Consider the following 20,289-nt stretch of genomic DNA (forward strand, 5'->3'; position numbering starts at 1 on the left):
CTATCCAGAGAAGCAGCAACACCAAAAATGGAGGCAAAGATGAAGACATGGAGAGATAGAGCAGCTGAGGACTCTAGACTCATGGAAAGAGAAAGGATGTGTGCTCGTGGCCAGGAGGCAGGCTTGCAGGATGTGCCCTTTGGTTGTTTAGATGATTATATAGTCTGAGTGTTTTTGTATACATCAAAACAAAACAAAAAAACATACTGAGGGGCAGTGCAAGATATGAGGAGACTGGAAGGATCTAACAACTGAATGCAATATGTGCTCATAGATTAGATCCTGGGCCAGAAGGACAACAGCCAGAAACTGGAGACATTTGTGTAAGGTTTGTAGATTAGTTCAATAGCATTGTATCAGTGTTACTTTCCTGGTTCTGATCATAGTGCTGTGGTTGTATTTGGAGAAGGTGGGTGAAGGATATATGAACATTTTTGTACTGTTTTTGCAATGCCTTTGTAAATGTGAATATGTTTCAAAATGAATGGTTAAAGAAATTTCACAAGCCTGAATAACTTTAAACTTTTTGCTCTACAGATTACAACAAGTAGCTCAGAAAAACCATCTAATCAATTATGGCCTGACTCTTCCACTTCTGACATGATGGGCAAAGATGATATTTTGCAGCTTAAGAAGGAAATTCAGGTCTTACAACAACAAAATCAGGTGATTAATTTTTATCCCGATATTTTATGAGCATGTTCATGGCTTCTTAAAATACAAAATACATAATAGACCTTTTGAAGACAAAGAGGCAGTGTGAGTTAATAGCACGTTTATTACTAGGTAATCATGGGTGCTGGTTCCTTCCCTTTACTTATGGTCACTGGACAGTAGTCTCAGCCGCAGGTCAGTCTGTGTGATTCCAGTTTCCTGGCTGTATAGTCAAAGCCAGACTTTGACCCAAAAGTAAAACTTAACCTATTTAGATCATTGCTGAAGATGATTGAATTCCAAGACTTACGTTAAGGCATTATTTAGCCAATACTTCCGTGGTTGAATGAGCTCTGGTAGCGTAGTGGTTACAAACTGGGCTGCGAACCTTAAAGTCAGCTGTTCCGTGGGAGGAAGATGAGGCTTTCTGCTTCCGTAAATATTTAACAGCCTTGGAAACCCTGCATAGGGTCGCTATGAGTCGGTTCCGACTCCATGGCACATAACCACAACTACCACTTCTATGGTTGAATGTTTTTATTTAATATATTTCAAAATAAATACAAAATTTTAACTGATACTCCTATCAGAAAGTTACCTATCAGAGATTAAGAACCTATAATCTTCAAAACATGAAGAAAATGTTTTCTTTTATAGAAGTATGATAATATTACGTGAACTAATGTTATATGGCAAGGAGCTATGGTAGCATAGTGGTTACGAATTGTGCTGCTATCTTCAGGGTTAGCAGTTCAAAACTACCAGCAGTTACGCGGGAGAAAGATGAGGCTTTCTGCTCCCGTGAAGATTTACAGCCTCGGAAATCCTATACAGGGCCGCTATGAGTCAGTTCCAACTCCACGGCACATAACAACAACAACAACAATGTTATATGGCAGAGGATTAAAAGAAGAGATAACATTAATCAGTGACCATGGTGTGGCGCTGTGGGATAAAGTGCTGGACTGCAAGATGGGTGTGAACTGCAAGGTTGGCAGTTCAAGCCCACCAGCCACTCCAGGACCATGGTGTGTGGCACTGTGGGATGATAATGTGCTGGACTGCAGGGTGGATTTGAACCGCAAGGTTGGTGATTCAAACTTACCAGCCACTCCTTGGAAACCCTATACAGGGTTGATATGAGTCAGAACTGACTTAACAGCAGTTAACAACAACAGCAATGATAGTTTTATTTTCTCTAAATGCTTTGTTCTTTTGTATCTAGGAACTTAAAGAAACTGATGAAAAACTGAGAAATACAAATCAAGACTTATGTAATCAAATGAGGCAAATGGTACAAGATTTTGACCGTGATAAACAAGAAGCTGTGGATAGGTAAAGTCTCTAAAGAGGCTGAATACCTGCCTCCCTGCCTCCTTTCCCTCCTCTTTGCCATTGGAAGATTCAAGAGCAATGGAGAAGATGGAATCCCTAGGCTTTTCAAATTAGAATTTGGAACAGATTTTCCATAGAGACTATTATATAGCGGGTTGAGTTCTATAGCATCATTGGAACTATAGTTCACAGAAACATAGCTTGGTTTTGTTTGGTTTTTTAAGAGTCGTCTGAGAGTCAAATTATTCTTTATAAAGAAGAGAACTGGGAGGGATGATGTTTTCCCAGTACCAAATCATAAACTTGAAAGCAAACCTTTGGAGCATAACTTACTTGTGAGTAGGTTACAACTAATACTTTTGCTTAGTATCTAGAGGACTTCGAATTTGGGAACCACATCCTTGATTATTTCAGCTAATTTTTTATCAACAGAAGTTTTCATTACAACTGTTATTTCTGTTTGAAGAACTGGGCGTTCTCCCATCTGCATTTCCGATTATTCTCTGGAAACATCTGGAGGGAAATTTCAAAAATTCTCCTAAGCCTGTCTGTTGTAAATGAATAATTACCGCTGTTGATTGGAGAAAAACCAGCCTGATTTTAATTAGTTCGCATTAGAGGAAACAGATGGGAGGGCAGGAAGAAAGGAAGGAAAATCAGCTCATTTTGGTGTTTCTAGTAGTGGTGGGCATTGCCTTGATTCTGCTTTCTCTCTAGGTGTGAGAGGACTTATCAGCAGCATCATGAAGCTATGAAAACCCAAATACGGGAGAGCCTATTAGCAAAGCATGCCTTGGAGAAGCAGCAGCTCTTTGAGGTTTATGAGGGGACTCGTTTGCAACTTAGGTGAGAGTCAAAGAGTAAAACCTGCCTTCCTTTTAACTACAAGCACTGCCTTTTCCTATTCTGTCAGTTGGAGGAACGTTGTTTATTGTGCATCCCTTGTCTTTTTTGTGGTTATTAAATTTCTGGTTTTGCATATCCGAGGTCTGACTTAGACAAAATGAATAAAGAGATGGCTGCTGTGCAGGAATGTTACCTGGCAGTGTGCAGAGAGAAAGATAATCTTGAACTGAATCTCAGGAAGACCATTGAGAAGAAGGAGCAGCAGTCTCAGGAGGCGAAGGTACAGTCGAAATGTCCTTTTCTCAGGCGTCAGAAGTATCATTTAAACCTGTGAACTTGTTCTCTTGTGAAATGGGGGAGCTGTACTTAGAAGTCTCTTTCCTTTTGACTATCACATAAATAAGGCAGTGGTAGTTGTATGCTATGGAGTCGGTTCCGATTCATAGCGACTCCATATAGGATTTCCAAGGCTGTAAATCTTTATGGAAGCAGAAGGCTTCATGTTTCTCCTATGGAACAGCAGGTAGATTTGAACTACCATCCTTGCAGTTAGCAGCCCAATTCGTAATACTACCTTACCAGGGCTCCTTTGCATTATATTGTTCATAAAATATAGTAAAAATATTGAAATGATTAGTAAACCTTAGTAGAAAAGGAATACAAGGGTAAGTCAAGAATTGCTACAAATCCTAGAAAATATCAAAATTATTTAATAAAATTAATCAAAATGTGAAACTTGTTTTTCTGTGCATCCTTCATCTAGGTTTACACATTTCTGAAGCTGGTGTTTCCATCCCTTTAACTCTTCCCTGAAGAATTCTGTGCTCTTCAATTTATACCACATCAAAATGGCAATTTGGGCACCCTCCAGGGACTCAAACTGTGTGTGTGTGTGTTTGATTTCTTTGAGTTTGGGAAAAAAAAAAAAAGAGGCAATATCAGGGCTATAGGGTGGTTGGGCTAAGTTTCCCAGTGAAATTTTGGTAGGACAACCGTTGTTACCCTTGAAGATTGAGCAGGCGGATTGTTATGATGGGAAAACATTCTTCAGTGCAACTTTCTTGGCCTTTGTCTCATCAATGCAAATTTCAATGTTCTGAAAACATCTTCCTAATAAGCCCCATGTGTCATTCTGTGTCCTTCAGGAAAATCTGTCAAGGTTGCCCTTAGGAATCCCAATAAAACCTTCTGAGCTAATCTCTTGCTTTGAATTTAACTAGCCCAGCAGATCCCCTCAAAAGTCACTGTTTTGATTGGATCTTTATTTTTTGAAGGCGCCCTAATAACATTAAGATAAGTGTGCTATTTGTTTGCAGCCATCCACTGATCACAGAGACATCTTTATTTATTTTTTTAAATGTTTTATTGTGAATTATGTGATAGTTTACATGGAAGAACATTAGTTTTACATTCATACTATCGTATATCATTTCTTTATCATGGTTACAATCCCCTCCATGCATCATCAACCAACCAAAGGGTATACCCTGCAAACCTGCCCCCCCCACCCTGGTCTTCAACACACAGTCGCTCGCCCTCTCTGGATCTAAAGTCCTCAGCTGCTTCATCTCTCCACGTCATCGTCTCTGCCTCCATCTCAGGCATCACTGCTCACAGAGACATCTTTAAACAAGGCTTGTTTGTAATAAATCTGTGCATGTTGGAACTGGGACCCTTGTAGCAATACTTCTGGACTTACTGTCATATATATATATGAGAGGACTCTAGAAAGTTAGTGGAAAAATGGATTAAAAGATCATGGAATTTGTCCAGGAACTTTTTGAAGCTCCCTTATATGTGTATGTATGTATACAAACATATATTATTATTAAGTGTCAGCAAGTCAGCTTTGACTCAAGCGATCCTATATAGGATTTCTGTGGAGCAGTTGGTGGGTTTGAACTGTCGACCTTGTGGTTCGCAGTCCAGTGCTGATCCTATTGCACCACACCAGGAGTTCATATGTATACATGAATATGTGTGCATGTGATATATACATGTGTTTGTATGGAGTCGATGCCGAGTCAGGGCAACCCATGTGTCTCAGAGTAGAACTGTGCTCCATAGGGTCTTCAGTGGCTCATTGTTTTCCAGAAGTAGAAGGTAAGGTCTTTCGTTCAGGGTGCCTTGGAACCTCCAACATTTTGGTTAGCAGCTGAGCACATTACCCTTCAGTATTGAAAGCCAAGGCCTGAATTTTTTCCTCAGTTCTTTCAACTTGGTAAATGCTGAGTGTGTTCTTCTCTTTTAGTCTTCTACCTCCAGGTCTTTGCACATTTCATTAAAATACTCAACTTTGTCTTCTCGAGTTGCCCTTTGAAATTTTCTGTTCAGCTCTTTTACTTCCTTATTTCTTTCAGTGGCTTTAGTTTCTCTATGCTCAAGAGCAAGTGTCAGTCGCTTCTGACATTCATTTGATCTTTTCTTTCTTTTTAATAACATTTTGCTTTCTTTCTGTTTTTTTTTTTTTTAAGGTTTTTATTGTGAATTGAGTGAAAGTTTACAGGGCACATCATCAGTTTCACATTCAACCATTCTGTATGATGTTTTTGATGTCATCCAGTGAGATCTATATGTATAGTCACTGTTTATATTATTAAGGAAAATATATTTCCAATTAGTAAGTCATTGGTCTTGTAAAATTCTATCATACAATCTCCCATGTTTTTATCATGAAGGCCACAATTTTTCTATTATTGATCCTTTTTCTGTTTTCCAACTTTCACATTCCAATTACCATTAATTATCAATGTTCAGTTTCAGATTGCAGATGTTGGTAAAAATTCTCAGTGTCTTTATCTTTGGCATTACTGGTTGGTGTGTCAAATTTAAGAATGATTGTATGAACTGGTCTTCCATGTTGTGTGTACCTTCAGGTTGGTTCGAATTGGTTCCAACTAATAGTGACCAACTGTAGGTTCCAATTATAGGGTTTCTGAGATTGTAAATCTCTATGGGAGCAGAAAGCCTCATCTTTTTCCTGTGGAGTGACTGGTGGATTTGATCCATTGACCCTATGGTTAACAGCCCAATGTGTAATCCTCTACACTACCAGGACTTGGTCTTCCTTGTAGGTGTATGGATATTATTCTATTACTGACAGTGTTATGCTTCCAGATAAATCTTGAAATGTTCTTTTTGATGATGAATAAGACATTCTTCTTTAATTTGCCATTTCCAATATAGTAGACCCTGTAATTGTCAATATCAGTCAGCTTCCTAATGCCTATAATATTTATAGTCAAGTGTTTCGTTTCATTTTGACAACCTCCAGTTTTCTTCGATTCATACTTTGTACATTCTGTGTTCTGATTACTAATACATGTTTACAGCTGCTCTTCTCATTTTGAGTCCATTCACATCAGCAAATGAAGGCCCTGAAAGCTTTGCTCCATCCACGTCATTAATGTCAACTCTACTTTGGGGAGAAGCTCTGGTTACGAATCAGGCTGCGAACCTTAAGGTCAGCGGTTCGAAACTACCCGCCGCTCTGCGGGAGACAGATGAGGCTTTCCACTCCCATAAAGATTTACACCCTCAGAAACCCTGTACAGGGTCGCTATGGGTTGGAACCAACTTGACAGCACTTAACAACAACAACAACTACTACTTTGGGGAGGCCGCTTGCATGTGATATTAATAATATCATATTTGAGTGCCTTCCACCCTGAGTAACTTACCTTCTGGCACTGTATCAGTTGATGTTCTGCTACTATCCATACTCTTTTCACTGGCCAGTATTTTCAATAGATCACCAGGTGTCTGTTCTCTCTGGAAACTCCCTTGAAGTCTGTTCAACATGGATGGCCCTGTTGGTATTTGAAACAGAGCGGGGCACAGCTTCCTGCATCACAGCAACATGCAAGCCACCACACTATGACAGACTGACAGATGAGTGGTGGATATTTTTTTGTTACTTTAAAAAAAGAAAAAGAATTTTACTAAAAAACTGGGTCTTCCATAATAAGTGAGTTGCCCTTAATAGCTACCACTGATATTTTGACTCTTGAGTATGTATGCATAGGTATAATTAGAAAAGTTGAAACTGCTATTTGGCCCTTAAAATTTTTTTCTTTAAAATTTAAAAACTGAGTAAAACTTAAAAAACTCTTTTGTGGCATCCCTATGTGGTTGTATCCACTTCTTCATCCCTAATAGCTGGCAGCCACTTGTCTGCTGTTACTATGTTTTGTCTTTTTCATGATGCCATATAAATGGAATCATTCAGTACATGCATTTTCTAGACTAGCTCCTCTTACCTCAGCTTATTAACTTTGAGTCATTTTTTTTTTTTTTTTTACATGTATTAAGAGTTTGTCCTTTGCTAACTAGTAGTCCAGTGTATGGATATACTATAATTTACCTATCTATTTACTCATGACATTTGAGTTGTTTCCAGTTTGTGGTGGTTATCAATGTTGTTGTTAGCTGTCATGGAATTGGCTCCAAGTTATGATAATCTTAACTTTAGCAGAACAAGATGGCGCCTAGTCCTATACTATCTTCATACCCACTGGTATGTTTGAATGCATTGCTGTGGCCACTCTGTCATTCCATAACACTGAATTTTTCAGTAGCTTTTACTGACCTTCGACTTTACCAAACATAACATCCTTTTCTAGTAAGTGGTCATTCCTAATGATTTGTCCATAGTAAGGGAGGTGAAGTCTCCCCATCCTTGTTCTATGGAGCATTCTGGTTTTATATTTTTTCTAAAACTAATTTGTTCCTCCTTTTGCTAGTCCACAATGGATTCAGTGTCCTTCACCAACACCGTAATTCAAATGCACCAATTCTTCTGTCTTCCTTTTTCGTTGTCTAGCTTTTGTTGACTGAAAAGACAATGGCTTGGAATCAGGTGCACCTTAGTCTTAAAGTAACATCTTAGCTTTTTAAAACATTGAAGTACTTTTTTTCTGCAGCTTCTATAAACAGGATTTTTCAGTAACAAAAGTCTAGAGTAAATATTTAGGAGAGTGATTGCTGGGTTGTGCTCAACTGTATGAGAAACTGCAAAGGAGGTGGATGGTGTGAGTAGTTTGCAGTGAGCAACTAAAGATTGACAGGTCAAGCCCACCCAGCGTCCGATTGAGGAAACGCCTGGAGACCTGCGTCTGTCAAGTGAACAGCCAAGAAAACCCTGTGGAGCATTTCTACTTTGTGACAAATGGGGCTGACATGTGTCAAGGGCTGACTTCATGACAGTTAACAGCAAACAGCATCAGAAACTGCAAAGCCGTTTTCTAGAGTGACTGTCCCAGTTTGCATTCTCACCAGTAGTGGATGAAAGTTTCGTTTTCTCTACATCCTCACCAGAACGTGACAATGTCAATATTTGTTTTGATTTTTTATTTTAGACAATCTAGACAGTTCTAGTGTGGCACTGTATGATAAGCTCTGGCCTGCTAGCCTAAAGCTTGGCAGCTCAAATCCACCAGCCACTCCTTGATAGCCCTATACAGAGTTGAAATCAGCTCAACCTCACTTAACAATAGGTATATAGTGGTATTTTATTGCATTTTAATTTGCCTTTCCCTATGACTGTGATTTTGAATATTTTTTCGTGTGTTTATCTGCCTTAAATCTTTGATGGTATTCAAGTCTTTTCCCATTTTAAAATTTGGTTATTATCTTATAATTAAAATTTGAGAAATTTGTATGTATCCTGGTACAACTCCTTTGTCAGAGGAAAACCAGTCAGACAGCCATGAACCAGAAATCATGCCAGAACAGAGCCAACATCCTGTTTCTGCCCGGCGCTGTGTGAGGCAGACTTCTCACAGAATAGCTTCATTGGCCTCAGTGGGTGACTCCTCATCACCTCGAAAACTATTGAAGCAAAACAATAGAAAAACAAATTCTCATAGATAATCTGATATCACTTAGTGAAGTTTTATTTATTTACATTGATGGAACATAATGAAAGGGATTCCATTTGACATGAACTGGGTTCCTAGAAGAAAGAAGGTGATTTGATTACTTCAAACAATTAGATTTCAAATCGACACTTGACACCTCTGGTTGGGAAACACTTTAGTTTTGATAAATTGTTTTCTTCAAATGTGTTAATACAAGAAAGCATCCTATGTATCACAGGATGTGTAGTGTTAGAATGGAGCAATAATTCCTGCCTGATCTCAATAAGAGGTTCTTAGAGATGTAAGTCTTTTTTGGGGATAGCATACCTGAGTGAGCCCAGGATAGGCAGAGTCTAAGCTATGCAAGGAACAAAAAACATCAGTTTCCTTTGTTAAAGAATATTTGGTCTCCGGGGAGTGCATTTATCCTATTACATTCTTTTTAGTATAGCTCTCAACTCAACGCCATCGAGTCAATTCCAACTCATAGTGACCCTATATAGGGTTTCAGAGGTTGTAAATCTTTTCAGGAGTGGAAAACCTCATCTTTCTCATGCGAAAACACTGGTGGACCTGAACTGCTGGCCTTGTGATTAGCAGTTTAGTGTTTATCCTAGAGCACCATCTGGGCTCCCTTTTTAGTATCTGTTGTTAAAGTGCTGTCGAGTCAGTTCCGACTCATAGTGACACTGTCTAAGGTTTCTTTCGAGCAGCTGGTGCGTTTGACCATCCGACCTTGTGATTCACAGTCCAGTGCTGAACTATAGTGCCACCAGCTCTTTACAAAACATTTTAGTCAGTGGATTAGTGGTTAGGAAGATCTCTTGTCTCTGTCTGTTTCTGTTGCTGCTGTGTATCACATGCAGATAATCAGTATTTTGTAAGTTTAACCTGGAGAGTACTAGTGTTACATGGTGATATTTACTTAATTTTTTTTGTGTGGTGTGGTGGTGTGGATGAACTGCTTTGATATGGCTTTTTTTTTTTTTTTTTTTTAATGTTTTATTGTGAATTATGTGATAGTTTACATGGGAGAACATTAGGTTTACATTCATCCTATCATATATTGTTTCACTGCCATGGTTACAATCCCCTCCATGCATCATCAACCAAGCAAAGGGTATACCCTGCAAGCCTGTCCCCTGGTCATCAGCACACAGCCCCTCTCCCTCTCTGGGTCTAGAGTTCCCAGCCACTCCATCTCTCCATGTCATCATCTCTGCCTCTATCACCGGAGTCACTGCTTCTCTGGGTAGGGCCCCACTCTTTGCTCTTCTCCCTCGATGGTCCCAGGGACCTCTGCTCCTAGACGGTAAAGTCAATCACTCCCCTCGTTTTGCTACAAAACGTCTGCCTTTACATTTCCAACCCTCACAGTCAGTCCTGACAACAATTATTCACTTTTGTTTCACAAGAGTCTTATCCCCATTGCCTTTCATCAGTCCCACCCAGAGAGATTGGATACTACTCGGTGGAGATTCTACCTTTCTTCATGCCTTCTAGATCTAAGCTCCCTCTTGAAAGCTTGTAAGCCAGTCACTTCTTGCCTTTGTAGTCCCCCATTTTGGGTAGCCCATGTCCAAGTTGCCCATCCCTATCTACCCTGTGTATGGAGAGGGTGGGAATGATCCTCACTGTAAAGATTTTTTCCCCCTCTTTTGAGCTACTGCATCCATAGATGTAGGTCAAGTTCATCAAATTGTATCAGATTACTGTATTTTTCCTTAATTTTGTTTAAAGAAGCAGTGACTGGCAGAGAGAAAAGAATAAGCCATAAAACTTGAAGGAAAGTAACATGATACCCTTTTTAATTTTTTTCTTTTTTTCATGATACCCTTTTGATGGAAAAGGATAAGTGGCAGAGAACGAGAATCTGATAATAAACTTTTCCACTGATCTAGTGCTGGACCTGAAATTAATTCTTCTTCTTCTCTCTCTTGCTTAGTGCCCTCCTCAACACCCACCTTTTATCCTAAATGGCTTTTCCATTCATCTAGTGCTGGGCCTGAAATTAATTGTCCTTGTTAAGTGCCATTAAATTGGTTCCAACTCATAGCGACCATTTATAGGGTTTATGAGAAGCAGCTGGTTGGTTTGAACTGCCAACCTTTTGGTTAGCAGTCCAATGCTTATCCTACAGTGTCACACCAGTCATTTTAAAATAGAAAAACAATCTGAAGGGTATAAAACTAACTCCCTATTTATGCATTATTAAAAACTGTTTTATTTTTTAATTACATTAGTTAGCCAATGAGTTTCCAAGGGAGTGAAATAGACAGCTAATGTTTTCATGAGTGTGAGAAAAGCAAGAGTTGTTATACAAGAAGCCCATTTCAAGTAAAGCTAACCAGCCAGGGGCACAGGGGGCCAGGGAAGCAGTTTTGAACTCTGAGTACTCAGGTGATAAAAAACAGGAAAAGTTAATTTTGGTTTTGCCCAGTTTTGACGAAGACTGATTCTGTATAGATCTGTCCCAATGAACTGCTGGATGTGGAAAAGAATCAAAAGGTCATTCTTCCAATGATGCTTCCCTCTTTAATGGGCTCCTGGTGTGGTGCTGTAGAATCAACACTGGACTGCAAACCACAGAGTTGGCAGTTCAAACCTACAAGCTGCTCCTCAGAAACCTGATGTAGGGTTGCTATGAGTCAGAACGGACTCAATGGTAATTAACAATAACAGCTTGAATTAAATTTCATACAATACAAGGAGACTTCAGAAAGATTGTGGGAAAATGGAACTAAAAGAGAACAGAATTTTTCCAGGAACTTTTGGAAGGCCCCTCATATACCTTTAGATTGTCCATTCTATTTTAGGTTCATTAATTAGACTTACTGAGTACCTGCATTGTACAAAGCATGGTGTTTATGGTCAAACACATATCAATAGCAAAATAAATAAATACAGCCATGTTTGTGGGGGCAATGCCAGAGCTTCCAGAAGATTGCATCTTGAGAGCAAGATACGCTGACATTATACAACATACTTAAATAGCCCAGTGTCACAGAGAGAAGGTCAGACAGTAATTGAGGTGTTACTTGAGGACACGTTTCCAATGACTACATTTGTAAACCCCATATCATTACTGCAGCAATGTCTAGATGACTTTCTAACTGCTGTGGTTGTTTTACTGGCTAGCTATTAATTCTAGTTTTGATTTAATTGGATTTTTTTTCTTCCTAATTTTTCTTGGAAAACAGATTGAACAAGAACTCACTCAACGGCTTGAAACAGAGTGGCAGTCTAAGTTGGATCAAACCCTAAAGGAAATGAAAAGGAAGACCTCAGATTGTGGTAGCCAAACTGACCCAATGACCACCACTGATGTTCTTCCCGAGAACGTGAAGGCAGCGGCCGGAGAGGATCAGCAGCAGAAGACGCAGCAAGATTCAGAACAGGAGAAGGAAAAAGCTCTCAAGGAGGGCCTGAAAAAACTTGAGATTGAATTGGAACTCAAATATTGTGAAAAAATTTCCAAACAGGTACTGAACAAGTTTATTATGGCAGAGTTACCATAACTGCTTGTCTATTAGTGAGAAACCTTAATGTGTTATTAATTGAATTATTTAGAATGTTAGTAATTAATAAATGTTATTAATGAACTTCCTTTAACTTGTTTATAACGTTTCTACTTTTAAAATGCTGTGCATTTCTAGGGCAGAAAATTTGTTATTCTGTTCTATGCATCTCTCAATTTTCCTATATATTCTTTCAGTTTACAAAAGGTTTGATCCTGTGAGATCACTCAGTGTAGGTATGCGTATGTGTATATATATATTTGTTGTTCTATAGTTAAGTACCGTCGAGTGTGTTCCAACTCATAGCAACCCTGTATAGGGTTTCTGAGGAGGAGCTGAAGAGCTTGAACCACTGACCTTGTTGTTTAAACTGATCTTGCAGTCCAGCACATTACCTGCAGCACCACTATATGTGCATATCATTATTCAATAAGTGATCTTTTGATAACTGGTGTCCAAGCAGATTACATTCATATTCATCAGTTCTTTAATTTATACCTGAATTGATGGATCACCTAATTCTTTAGTCACAGACTCATTCTTGGACAGCAGAAAAATTTTCCATGTGTAAAGCTCCAAGCTATCTCCGTGTGTATGTGTTTGCAAGTGTATAATACAGGATGTGGTTGCTGTTTGAAAATGGAATCTGGCATTATACATCCCACACTAGCTCTTTCTCTTGCAATATTCTCCAGGTAGAAATAGCTGTGCAGAATGCCCGTCTTCGCTGGCTGGAAGAACTGCCTGAGCTTGCAGAATATAAAGCACACGTAAGAGCAGAACAGAAGAAGTGGGAAGAACACCAAGAGATCTCTGTGGCCAAACGGGTAAGTGGCTTCAGGAGGTCGCCTCTCTGACTTCTTCTGTCTTTTCAGTCCTGAAAATTGTGCCACCTCATAGAGTTGTGTGAAAGGATTAAATAAGATAATGTGTGTGTGTGTGTGTGTGTGTGTGTGTGTGTGTGTGTGTGTGAGGCATTAGCTCAGGGCCTGGAAAATTATATGTTTGCTACTTGAATGGAATCATTGTTGTTTTACTGGCCAATCATTGTGGTCCAGTTATCTAGGACATCCTTAAAGCCTGGATGCACAAGTAAGTACGTGTAATGGTATCAAGAATATCTTCAACCAATGAAAACAATACTAGCTTTTTGAATTGTTTGCTAAAAGATTTGAATAAAGTTCTGGAAATGTCCCATATACGGAGATATATCTAAGGGTGCTGCTTTGCTATTTATGAAATTATAGGCCTTCTAAAGACAAGAAATAGCATGATGTAGTGGAATGGAAATGTTCATAATAACTTTTTAAAGGATATAAATGTATATAGGAGAGATAAGTTCTTCAGGGAGAAATAATGTATTTTAGTGTCTTAAAGCTCTCATCATCAGAAAATCCTTTTAACTTATAAACGAACTCTCTCTTTCCTTGTCCTTGGGAGATATTGAGAACAAGTGATTGTTTTCTGTGCTGTGGCAATAGTCTTATAATATATATAAAGTAATCTCCTTGGTAAATAGCCAATTTTCCTTCCAAGAGATGTCATGTTCTTTGACTAGAAAAATCAAAGATGACAGTGTCCATATTTTCCTAACTTAATTTACTGGTTTAAATCAACTTTAGTCAAAATGCCAATAAGTACAACATAGTTTTGATTTTTCACACAATGTCAAAATTGATTTGGAAAAATAAAAATACTAGAAAAAACTTTTAATGTTCTAGAAAACAATTGTCCAGCTTAAACACAGACTATAATGTAAAACAAATCTGAGTGGATTTTACATTCAGTACAGTACAGACTTCAGAGATAGGCCTACCTATCAGTCCAAGCTTAATAAATAATAAATTCTTTCAAAGCATGGGAATTAGGAATGATTCCATAATAGTATTATAATAGCCCAGTAGAGCTTTGGGAAAATTATTTGCTCTACCCTATGCATCATAATAAATTCCAAGTTGATTAAGGCATTAAGTATTTTTAAATGAAAATATAGAAAAAAATAAGAGAAAACTGAAATTTTCAGATCGTTATCATAATAATAGGGTTAGGCATTGGGCTGCTAGCCACAAGGTCAGTTCAAACCCTTAGGTTAGGAGAAAGATGAGACCCTCTGCTCCCAAAAATGATTTACAGTCTGGGAACCCTACGTTAGGGCCACTGTGAGTTACAACAAGCTCAGTGACAGTGGGTTGGTTTTGTTTTTTTGGGATCATGGCATTAACTTGATTTTGAAATAGTGACCTAGTATCAAAGATGAAGTAGTAGGTATGAATGAACAAAGTCTATACCAACATTTAAAACACTTTTGCTTTTGTAATGGAAAATAAAAGTACAAGTAAGGGTATAGTAAAAATTAGGAAAATAAATGACTGAAACATGACATATATTATTAATATTAATGTATTATAAGGAGTCCTGGTGTGGCGCTGTGGGCTAATGTGTCTGACTGCAAAGTCGTTTGAACTGCAAGGTTGTCGGTGGTTCAAGCTCACCAGCTGCTCCTTGGAAACTCTAGACAGGGTCGCTCTAGGTCGGAATTGATTCGACGGCACTTAACAGCAACAACAATGTGTTATAAAGAGCTCATGCAGGTTATAAATAAAGCAAGAATCTATAGATAAGAATATGAAGCGATCATTTGCATAAGAACTCCATGTATGAAAAATATACTTAAGAGTTTGAGATACATATTTAAATAAACTTAAATACTATTTTTGAGTACTGGTGTGGTGCTATAGGATAAGCACAGGACTACTAACCATGAGGTCAGCTGTTCATGCCTACCAGCTGCTCTTTGGAAACGTACACAGGATAGCTATGAGTTGGAACCTACCCAAGCACCTGACAACAGCATGTACTATTTTATGCCTCTGCCATGTGTGTCAATCCTTTCATTTAATTCAAATAGACTTTAATAGATTGTAATGTACACACTACTTCCTGATGGCATGATTATTTTGGAAAATATTGTACTTCATCACAGAATTTATGATTCTTGTATTCATAATCTTACTCCACATATTATTTAAGGAAATAACACACATAAAAATTTATTCTATTTTTTCCCCTTAAGTTATGTGGCCGTATGTGGATGTTCATTACATTAATCTCTCTATTTTGTAGTATTTTGAAATATTTCCAAAAGTAATTTGAACGAAAGAGAAGAAACAAAATGGTGGTGTAAATGAGCTTGGAGCTCAGAAGTGAACTGGAGTTGGGTAGAGTGTAGACAATGAAGTAGGTGAGAGCAGAGAGGTCTGAATGTGTGACAGTGTGGAAATATCCAAGGAGAGGACAATGTTTGTGTTGCTTCGCAAACATTAACAGGTAGTGGAATCACCTGGAGGGTTTCTTAAGCACAGGTTCCTGGACCTTATGCCCGGAAATTCTGATTCTATAGGTCTGTAGTAAGTCTTGAGAGTTTGCATTTCTTACAAGCTCCCATGGTGGCACAATCGACCTGAGGGCAAGCAGGAACAAAAAGGCTAACATCAGTTGGCATTCAGAGCCACATAGCAGCACCTGAGAGGAAAGACCAGGAGATCTGCTTCTGCAAAGGTTATGCAGCAGATCTACTCTGTAACTTAGTTCCTAATGGATAGGAGGCTTCTGGTGTTTGGACCACACTTGAGTATGAGCAGCATTATTCTAGATAATTTTATCAGCCACAAAACATAAGGTTCATATGTTACACTTTCTTCTTCCAAGCTAAAGGAGGTGTGGAAAGGACCAATTCTATAGCATTGACTGGAACTTTATGCAAGATTAGAGTGATGGATCAAGATCTATGGAAATCTAAAGTTAGTTTCTAGAATCCAGAAGTAGTCAAGTTGGTTAAATGGTTCCCAAACTTTGCTGCACACTGGAATAACTTGGCGATCTTAAAAAAAATTCTGTTATCTTTGCCTTGTACTCATTCTTCTGTTTTAATTGATCTGGGGTGCAACCTGGACATCAGGGCTCTTTTAAAGCTCTTCAAGTGATTCTAATGTGCAGCAAAATTTGGAAACCACTGTGCTGGTTAATGCTGCCAAATTGCCCATGTAAAACTTCACTTACTGTAATGTTGAGCAGTTCATTAAAACTCCACGGTAGCCACCACTCCCATCCAGATCACCTGGTAATGATTTCCAGGCTTTTATTGTCCTGGTGTAAGGAGCTCTGGTAGCGTAGTGGTTATGAATCAGGCTGTGAACCACAAGGTCACCAGTTCGAAACTACCAACTGTTCCGTGGGAGAAAGATGAGGCTTTCTGCTCACATAAAGATTTACAGCCTTGGAAACCCTGTACAGGGTCGCTGTGAGTTGGAACTGACTCCACGGCACATAACAACAACAACATTATCCTGGTGTGGTGCTGTGGGTTAATGCGCTGGACTGCAAAGTCAGTTTGAACTGCAAGGTCGGTGGTTCAAACTCACCAGCCACTCCTCTGAAAACCTATAGAGGGTCACTATGGGTTGGAACTGACTCAATGGCACTTAGCATCAGCGGCATTGTCCTGGTGGGTTAATGTATTAGACTGCAAAGTTGAATTGAACTGCAGTGTTAGCAGTTCAAGTTCACCAGCCGCTCCTTGGAAACCCTATAGAGGTTCGCTATGAGTGAGAACCAACTCGACAGCACTTAACAATGTTATTCTCTGCAACCTACTCGTCTGCTATTCTGCTATAAAAGGACATTAGATTAATGGAAAAAAAATGACATTCTGTTTGGTGTTGTCATTTAATGCATGGTTGTAAATACTAACTTACATTATAATATGATTATATTTGTCAGCTAGTAATTATGACGATGTATGTTATAGCCTATGCAACAGTAAAACTTGCTGTCTAGGTCCTTTTTGCTTCTGGTAAAAGATACTTATTGCGGGTTTAGATAAAATTTTAAGCTACATTTGTTTGTATATATAAAAGCATACATATATATGTTGTAAGTGCAATTGTAACTGCGGTTCATTGTGGCTTTAATACATCTTAAATTGGGGACTATTGATGTGTGTACATATATATACAAGCATCCATAACCAGTTTAAATTTAAAGTTGAGGTTTTTTTTGTTTTTTTTTTCTCCTTAAATTTGATTTTAGATCTCTTACTAAGTCTAGAAGTTAGCACAAATAATCATGTTAGTGCAATATTTTGTTAATGAGGATAATCATAAACACTTGAAAAATGAATGTATGTTTCCCTTTAGATATTGTTTGCTGTTTCTGAAGCTAAAGAAAAATGGAAAAGTGAACTTGAAGATTTGAAGAAAAATGTAATACCTGGGAAGGAATTGGAAGAGAAGATCCATTCTCTGCAGAGGGAACTTGAATTAAAGGATGAGGAAGTCCCTGTGGTTGTCAGGGCTGAGTTGGCTAAGGCTCGGAGTGAATGGAACAAAGAAAAGCAAGAAGAAATCCACAGAATTCAAGAACAAAATGAGCAAGATTACCGGCAATTTTTAGATGATCATCGAAGTAAAATTAATGAGGTGCTTGCGGCAGCTAAAGAAGACTTTATGAAACAGAAAACTGAACTTCTTCTTCAGAAGGAGACAGAACTACAAACATGTCTAGACCAGAGTCGTAGAGAATGGACTATGCAGGAAGGCAGACGGATCCAAGTGGAGATTTATCAATACGAAGAAGACATCTTAATTATACTTGAATTTCTCTTAAGGGATGCCCAAAAGGAACATATTGGTGGTTCAGAGAAGAAGCAACTTTTGGAAATCATGTCGACTTGTTCTTCAAAATGGGTGTCTGTGCAATATTTTGAAAAACTGAAGGTCTGCATACAGAAAGCATTTCGAGATACATGCTTCCCACTTAAAGAAAATGCTGGCCCACACTGGGAAAAGGTATGTTCCTGAGAAGTGAAAACAAATATTAAGCATGGAAGATGAGTGCAGAAGTTGCATATGGTATTTTTTCCCCTTTAATTTAGGACTTGTGTTTCTACCAATGGTTTTATTACATTCGCATATTGTTGGGGGAAAAACCTTCTACTTCTTCATAGTGCCATAGTTATAAGGCAGAGCCTTAATATTCATTTTTTTTCCTTAAAAAATAAAAGCAATTGTTTATAATAACCTGAGATTTCAGAAACTGAAGAACTCTCATCACAATTTTTGTGTTTTGGACATGACCACTTTAACAAATGTGCATCATGGGGAACTAGGTTTTTTTTTTTTAAGTTTTTATTGTTAATTGAGTGAAAGGTTACAGGGCAGATCATCAGTTTTACATTCAACAAATCGTATACTTTTTTTCATTACAATGATTATAATCCCCTCCATGTACCATAAGTTAACAGTGGTGGTGGTTATGTGCCGTGGAGTCGGATCTGAGTCATAGTGACCTTGTACAGGGTTTCTAAGGCTGTAAATCTTTACAAGAGCAGAAAGCCTCATCTTTCTCCCACAGAACAGCTGGTAGTGTCGAACTGCTGACCGTAAGGTTTGCAGCCCGATTCGTAACCACTACGCTACCAGAGCTCCTTTCAGTTAACAGTATTTCTCTCTATTCGTTTTGGCTCTTTTTTTTTTTTTTTTAACACTCAGGCATAGGCAATAATTTACACCACCAAAAGGCACAATTCTGCAAGTCTGCTTCCTGGCCACCAACTCTCAGTATCTCTCTTTCCATGAATCTAGCGTCCTCAGCTGCTCCCTCTATTCATGTCCCCATCTCTTCCACCATCTCTGATGTCACTGCTTCGCTGGATTGCACTGGGGTTTTTAAGAATTTCTGGAAGAGTATGTGTGAAAACCTTCTTGATTTTAAGACATTTTTATTCCATATAGGCAAAAAATGCCAAACAAATACAGAGTACTGATTTAGAAACAGTAGAGGTGTATTGCTCACCCATGCAAAACTTCCAAGCTCAAATTGGTTGGTACATTACATATGTACATGTAGAATGAATTAATTGTATTCTTTTTATTTGTATACATATGCTCTGAGCCCAGCTTTGGGTTAATATGGAGGATCTGATTAAACTAAAGTCTTTTGCTATCTTTTGACTGAAGAGATTCATTATGCATGAATGATACAAAACAACATTCTAGGCATTGTGATCAGCTCATTTCTACACTTGGAATTAGAGCTAGAAACAAATGCCAAGATTTAGAAGTTTTGTCTTGTGGAAGAGTTAAGGCCCACCAAGATATTGTGAAGGAGGTCAACAGTTAAGCACTCAGATGCTAACAAAACTCACTGTTCTGCAGGAGCAGAGATCTGACCGTCTGCTTCCCATAAAGATTACAGCCTAGGAAACCCAATGGGGCAGGTCTTTCCTGTCCTGTAGGCTCGCTATGAGTCAAAATCCACTCTATGGTACATAACAACAATGGCGATAAATATCATGATTAAAGATTTTCAAGGCATTTAGTAATAATGTCTGCTGGAAAGAGTTATAAGGCAGAGGGAAACAATCTGAGCAGGCATTTATTATCTGTGTTATGAAAAAGGTCCCTGCCAGACTGACTCCTGGAGTTGGGTAGGATTTGCATGGTGCATTGTGGCCTTCCAGTATCCCGCAATTGAAGAGGTACAGAATCTTAGAGCCAGAGGGACCAGAATGATCAGTCTGCCCCAGCCCACTTTACCCTGATTGTTATTTTTATTTTTTCAGTTATGCTATCTTCAACATTGTTTTTGTTTTTTTTTTAAATTTAAGGTTTTTATTGTGGATTGAGTGAAAGTTTACAGGGCACATCATCAGCTTCACACTCAACAATTCATATAACTTGTTTCATTACATTGACCACAATTCCCTCCATATACCACCAGTCAAAAGCATTTCTCTCTATCCACTTTAGCTTTTTTTAAAAAAACAAACAAAAAAACCCACTCAGGCATATATAATAAATTACATCTCCAAAGGGCACATTCTGCAAGTCTGCTCCTGGCCACTAACTCCCAGTCCTTCTCTTCTTAGTTGATGAATCTAAAGTCCTCTATGACCCCATCTCTACCTCCATCTCTGGCGCTGCTGCTTCTCTGGATAAGGTCCCACATTCTATTTGTGTGGTCCTCTCTTGATGGTCCTAGGGTCCTCTGTTTCTGGACTGTAAGATTAATCACTCCCC

The 20,289-nt window shown here is 38.5% G+C and overlaps 1 protein-coding gene across 1 annotated transcript in view; it reads left to right on the plus strand.

Moving 5' to 3' along the window:
* Positions 1–20,289, plus strand: part of CEP152 (centrosomal protein 152kDa) — a 100,208-nt gene that overhangs the window by 53,481 nt on the left and 26,438 nt on the right. The window contains exons 13-19 of the mRNA XM_006831868.1: positions 538–666; positions 1,880–1,989; positions 2,707–2,835; positions 2,977–3,115; positions 11,894–12,175; positions 12,907–13,038; positions 17,407–18,057. Of these exons, the coding sequence (XP_006831931.1) occupies positions 538–666; positions 1,880–1,989; positions 2,707–2,835; positions 2,977–3,115; positions 11,894–12,175; positions 12,907–13,038; positions 17,407–18,057 (1,572 nt within the window). The remainder of the gene's footprint in view (positions 1–537; positions 667–1,879; positions 1,990–2,706; positions 2,836–2,976; positions 3,116–11,893; positions 12,176–12,906; positions 13,039–17,406; positions 18,058–20,289) is intronic.

Source organism: Chrysochloris asiatica, unplaced genomic scaffold, assembly GCF_000296735.1.
Source record: "Chrysochloris asiatica unplaced genomic scaffold, ChrAsi1.0 scaffold00004, whole genome shotgun sequence".
Classification (NCBI taxonomy): Eukaryota; Metazoa; Chordata; class Mammalia; order Afrosoricida; family Chrysochloridae; genus Chrysochloris; species Chrysochloris asiatica.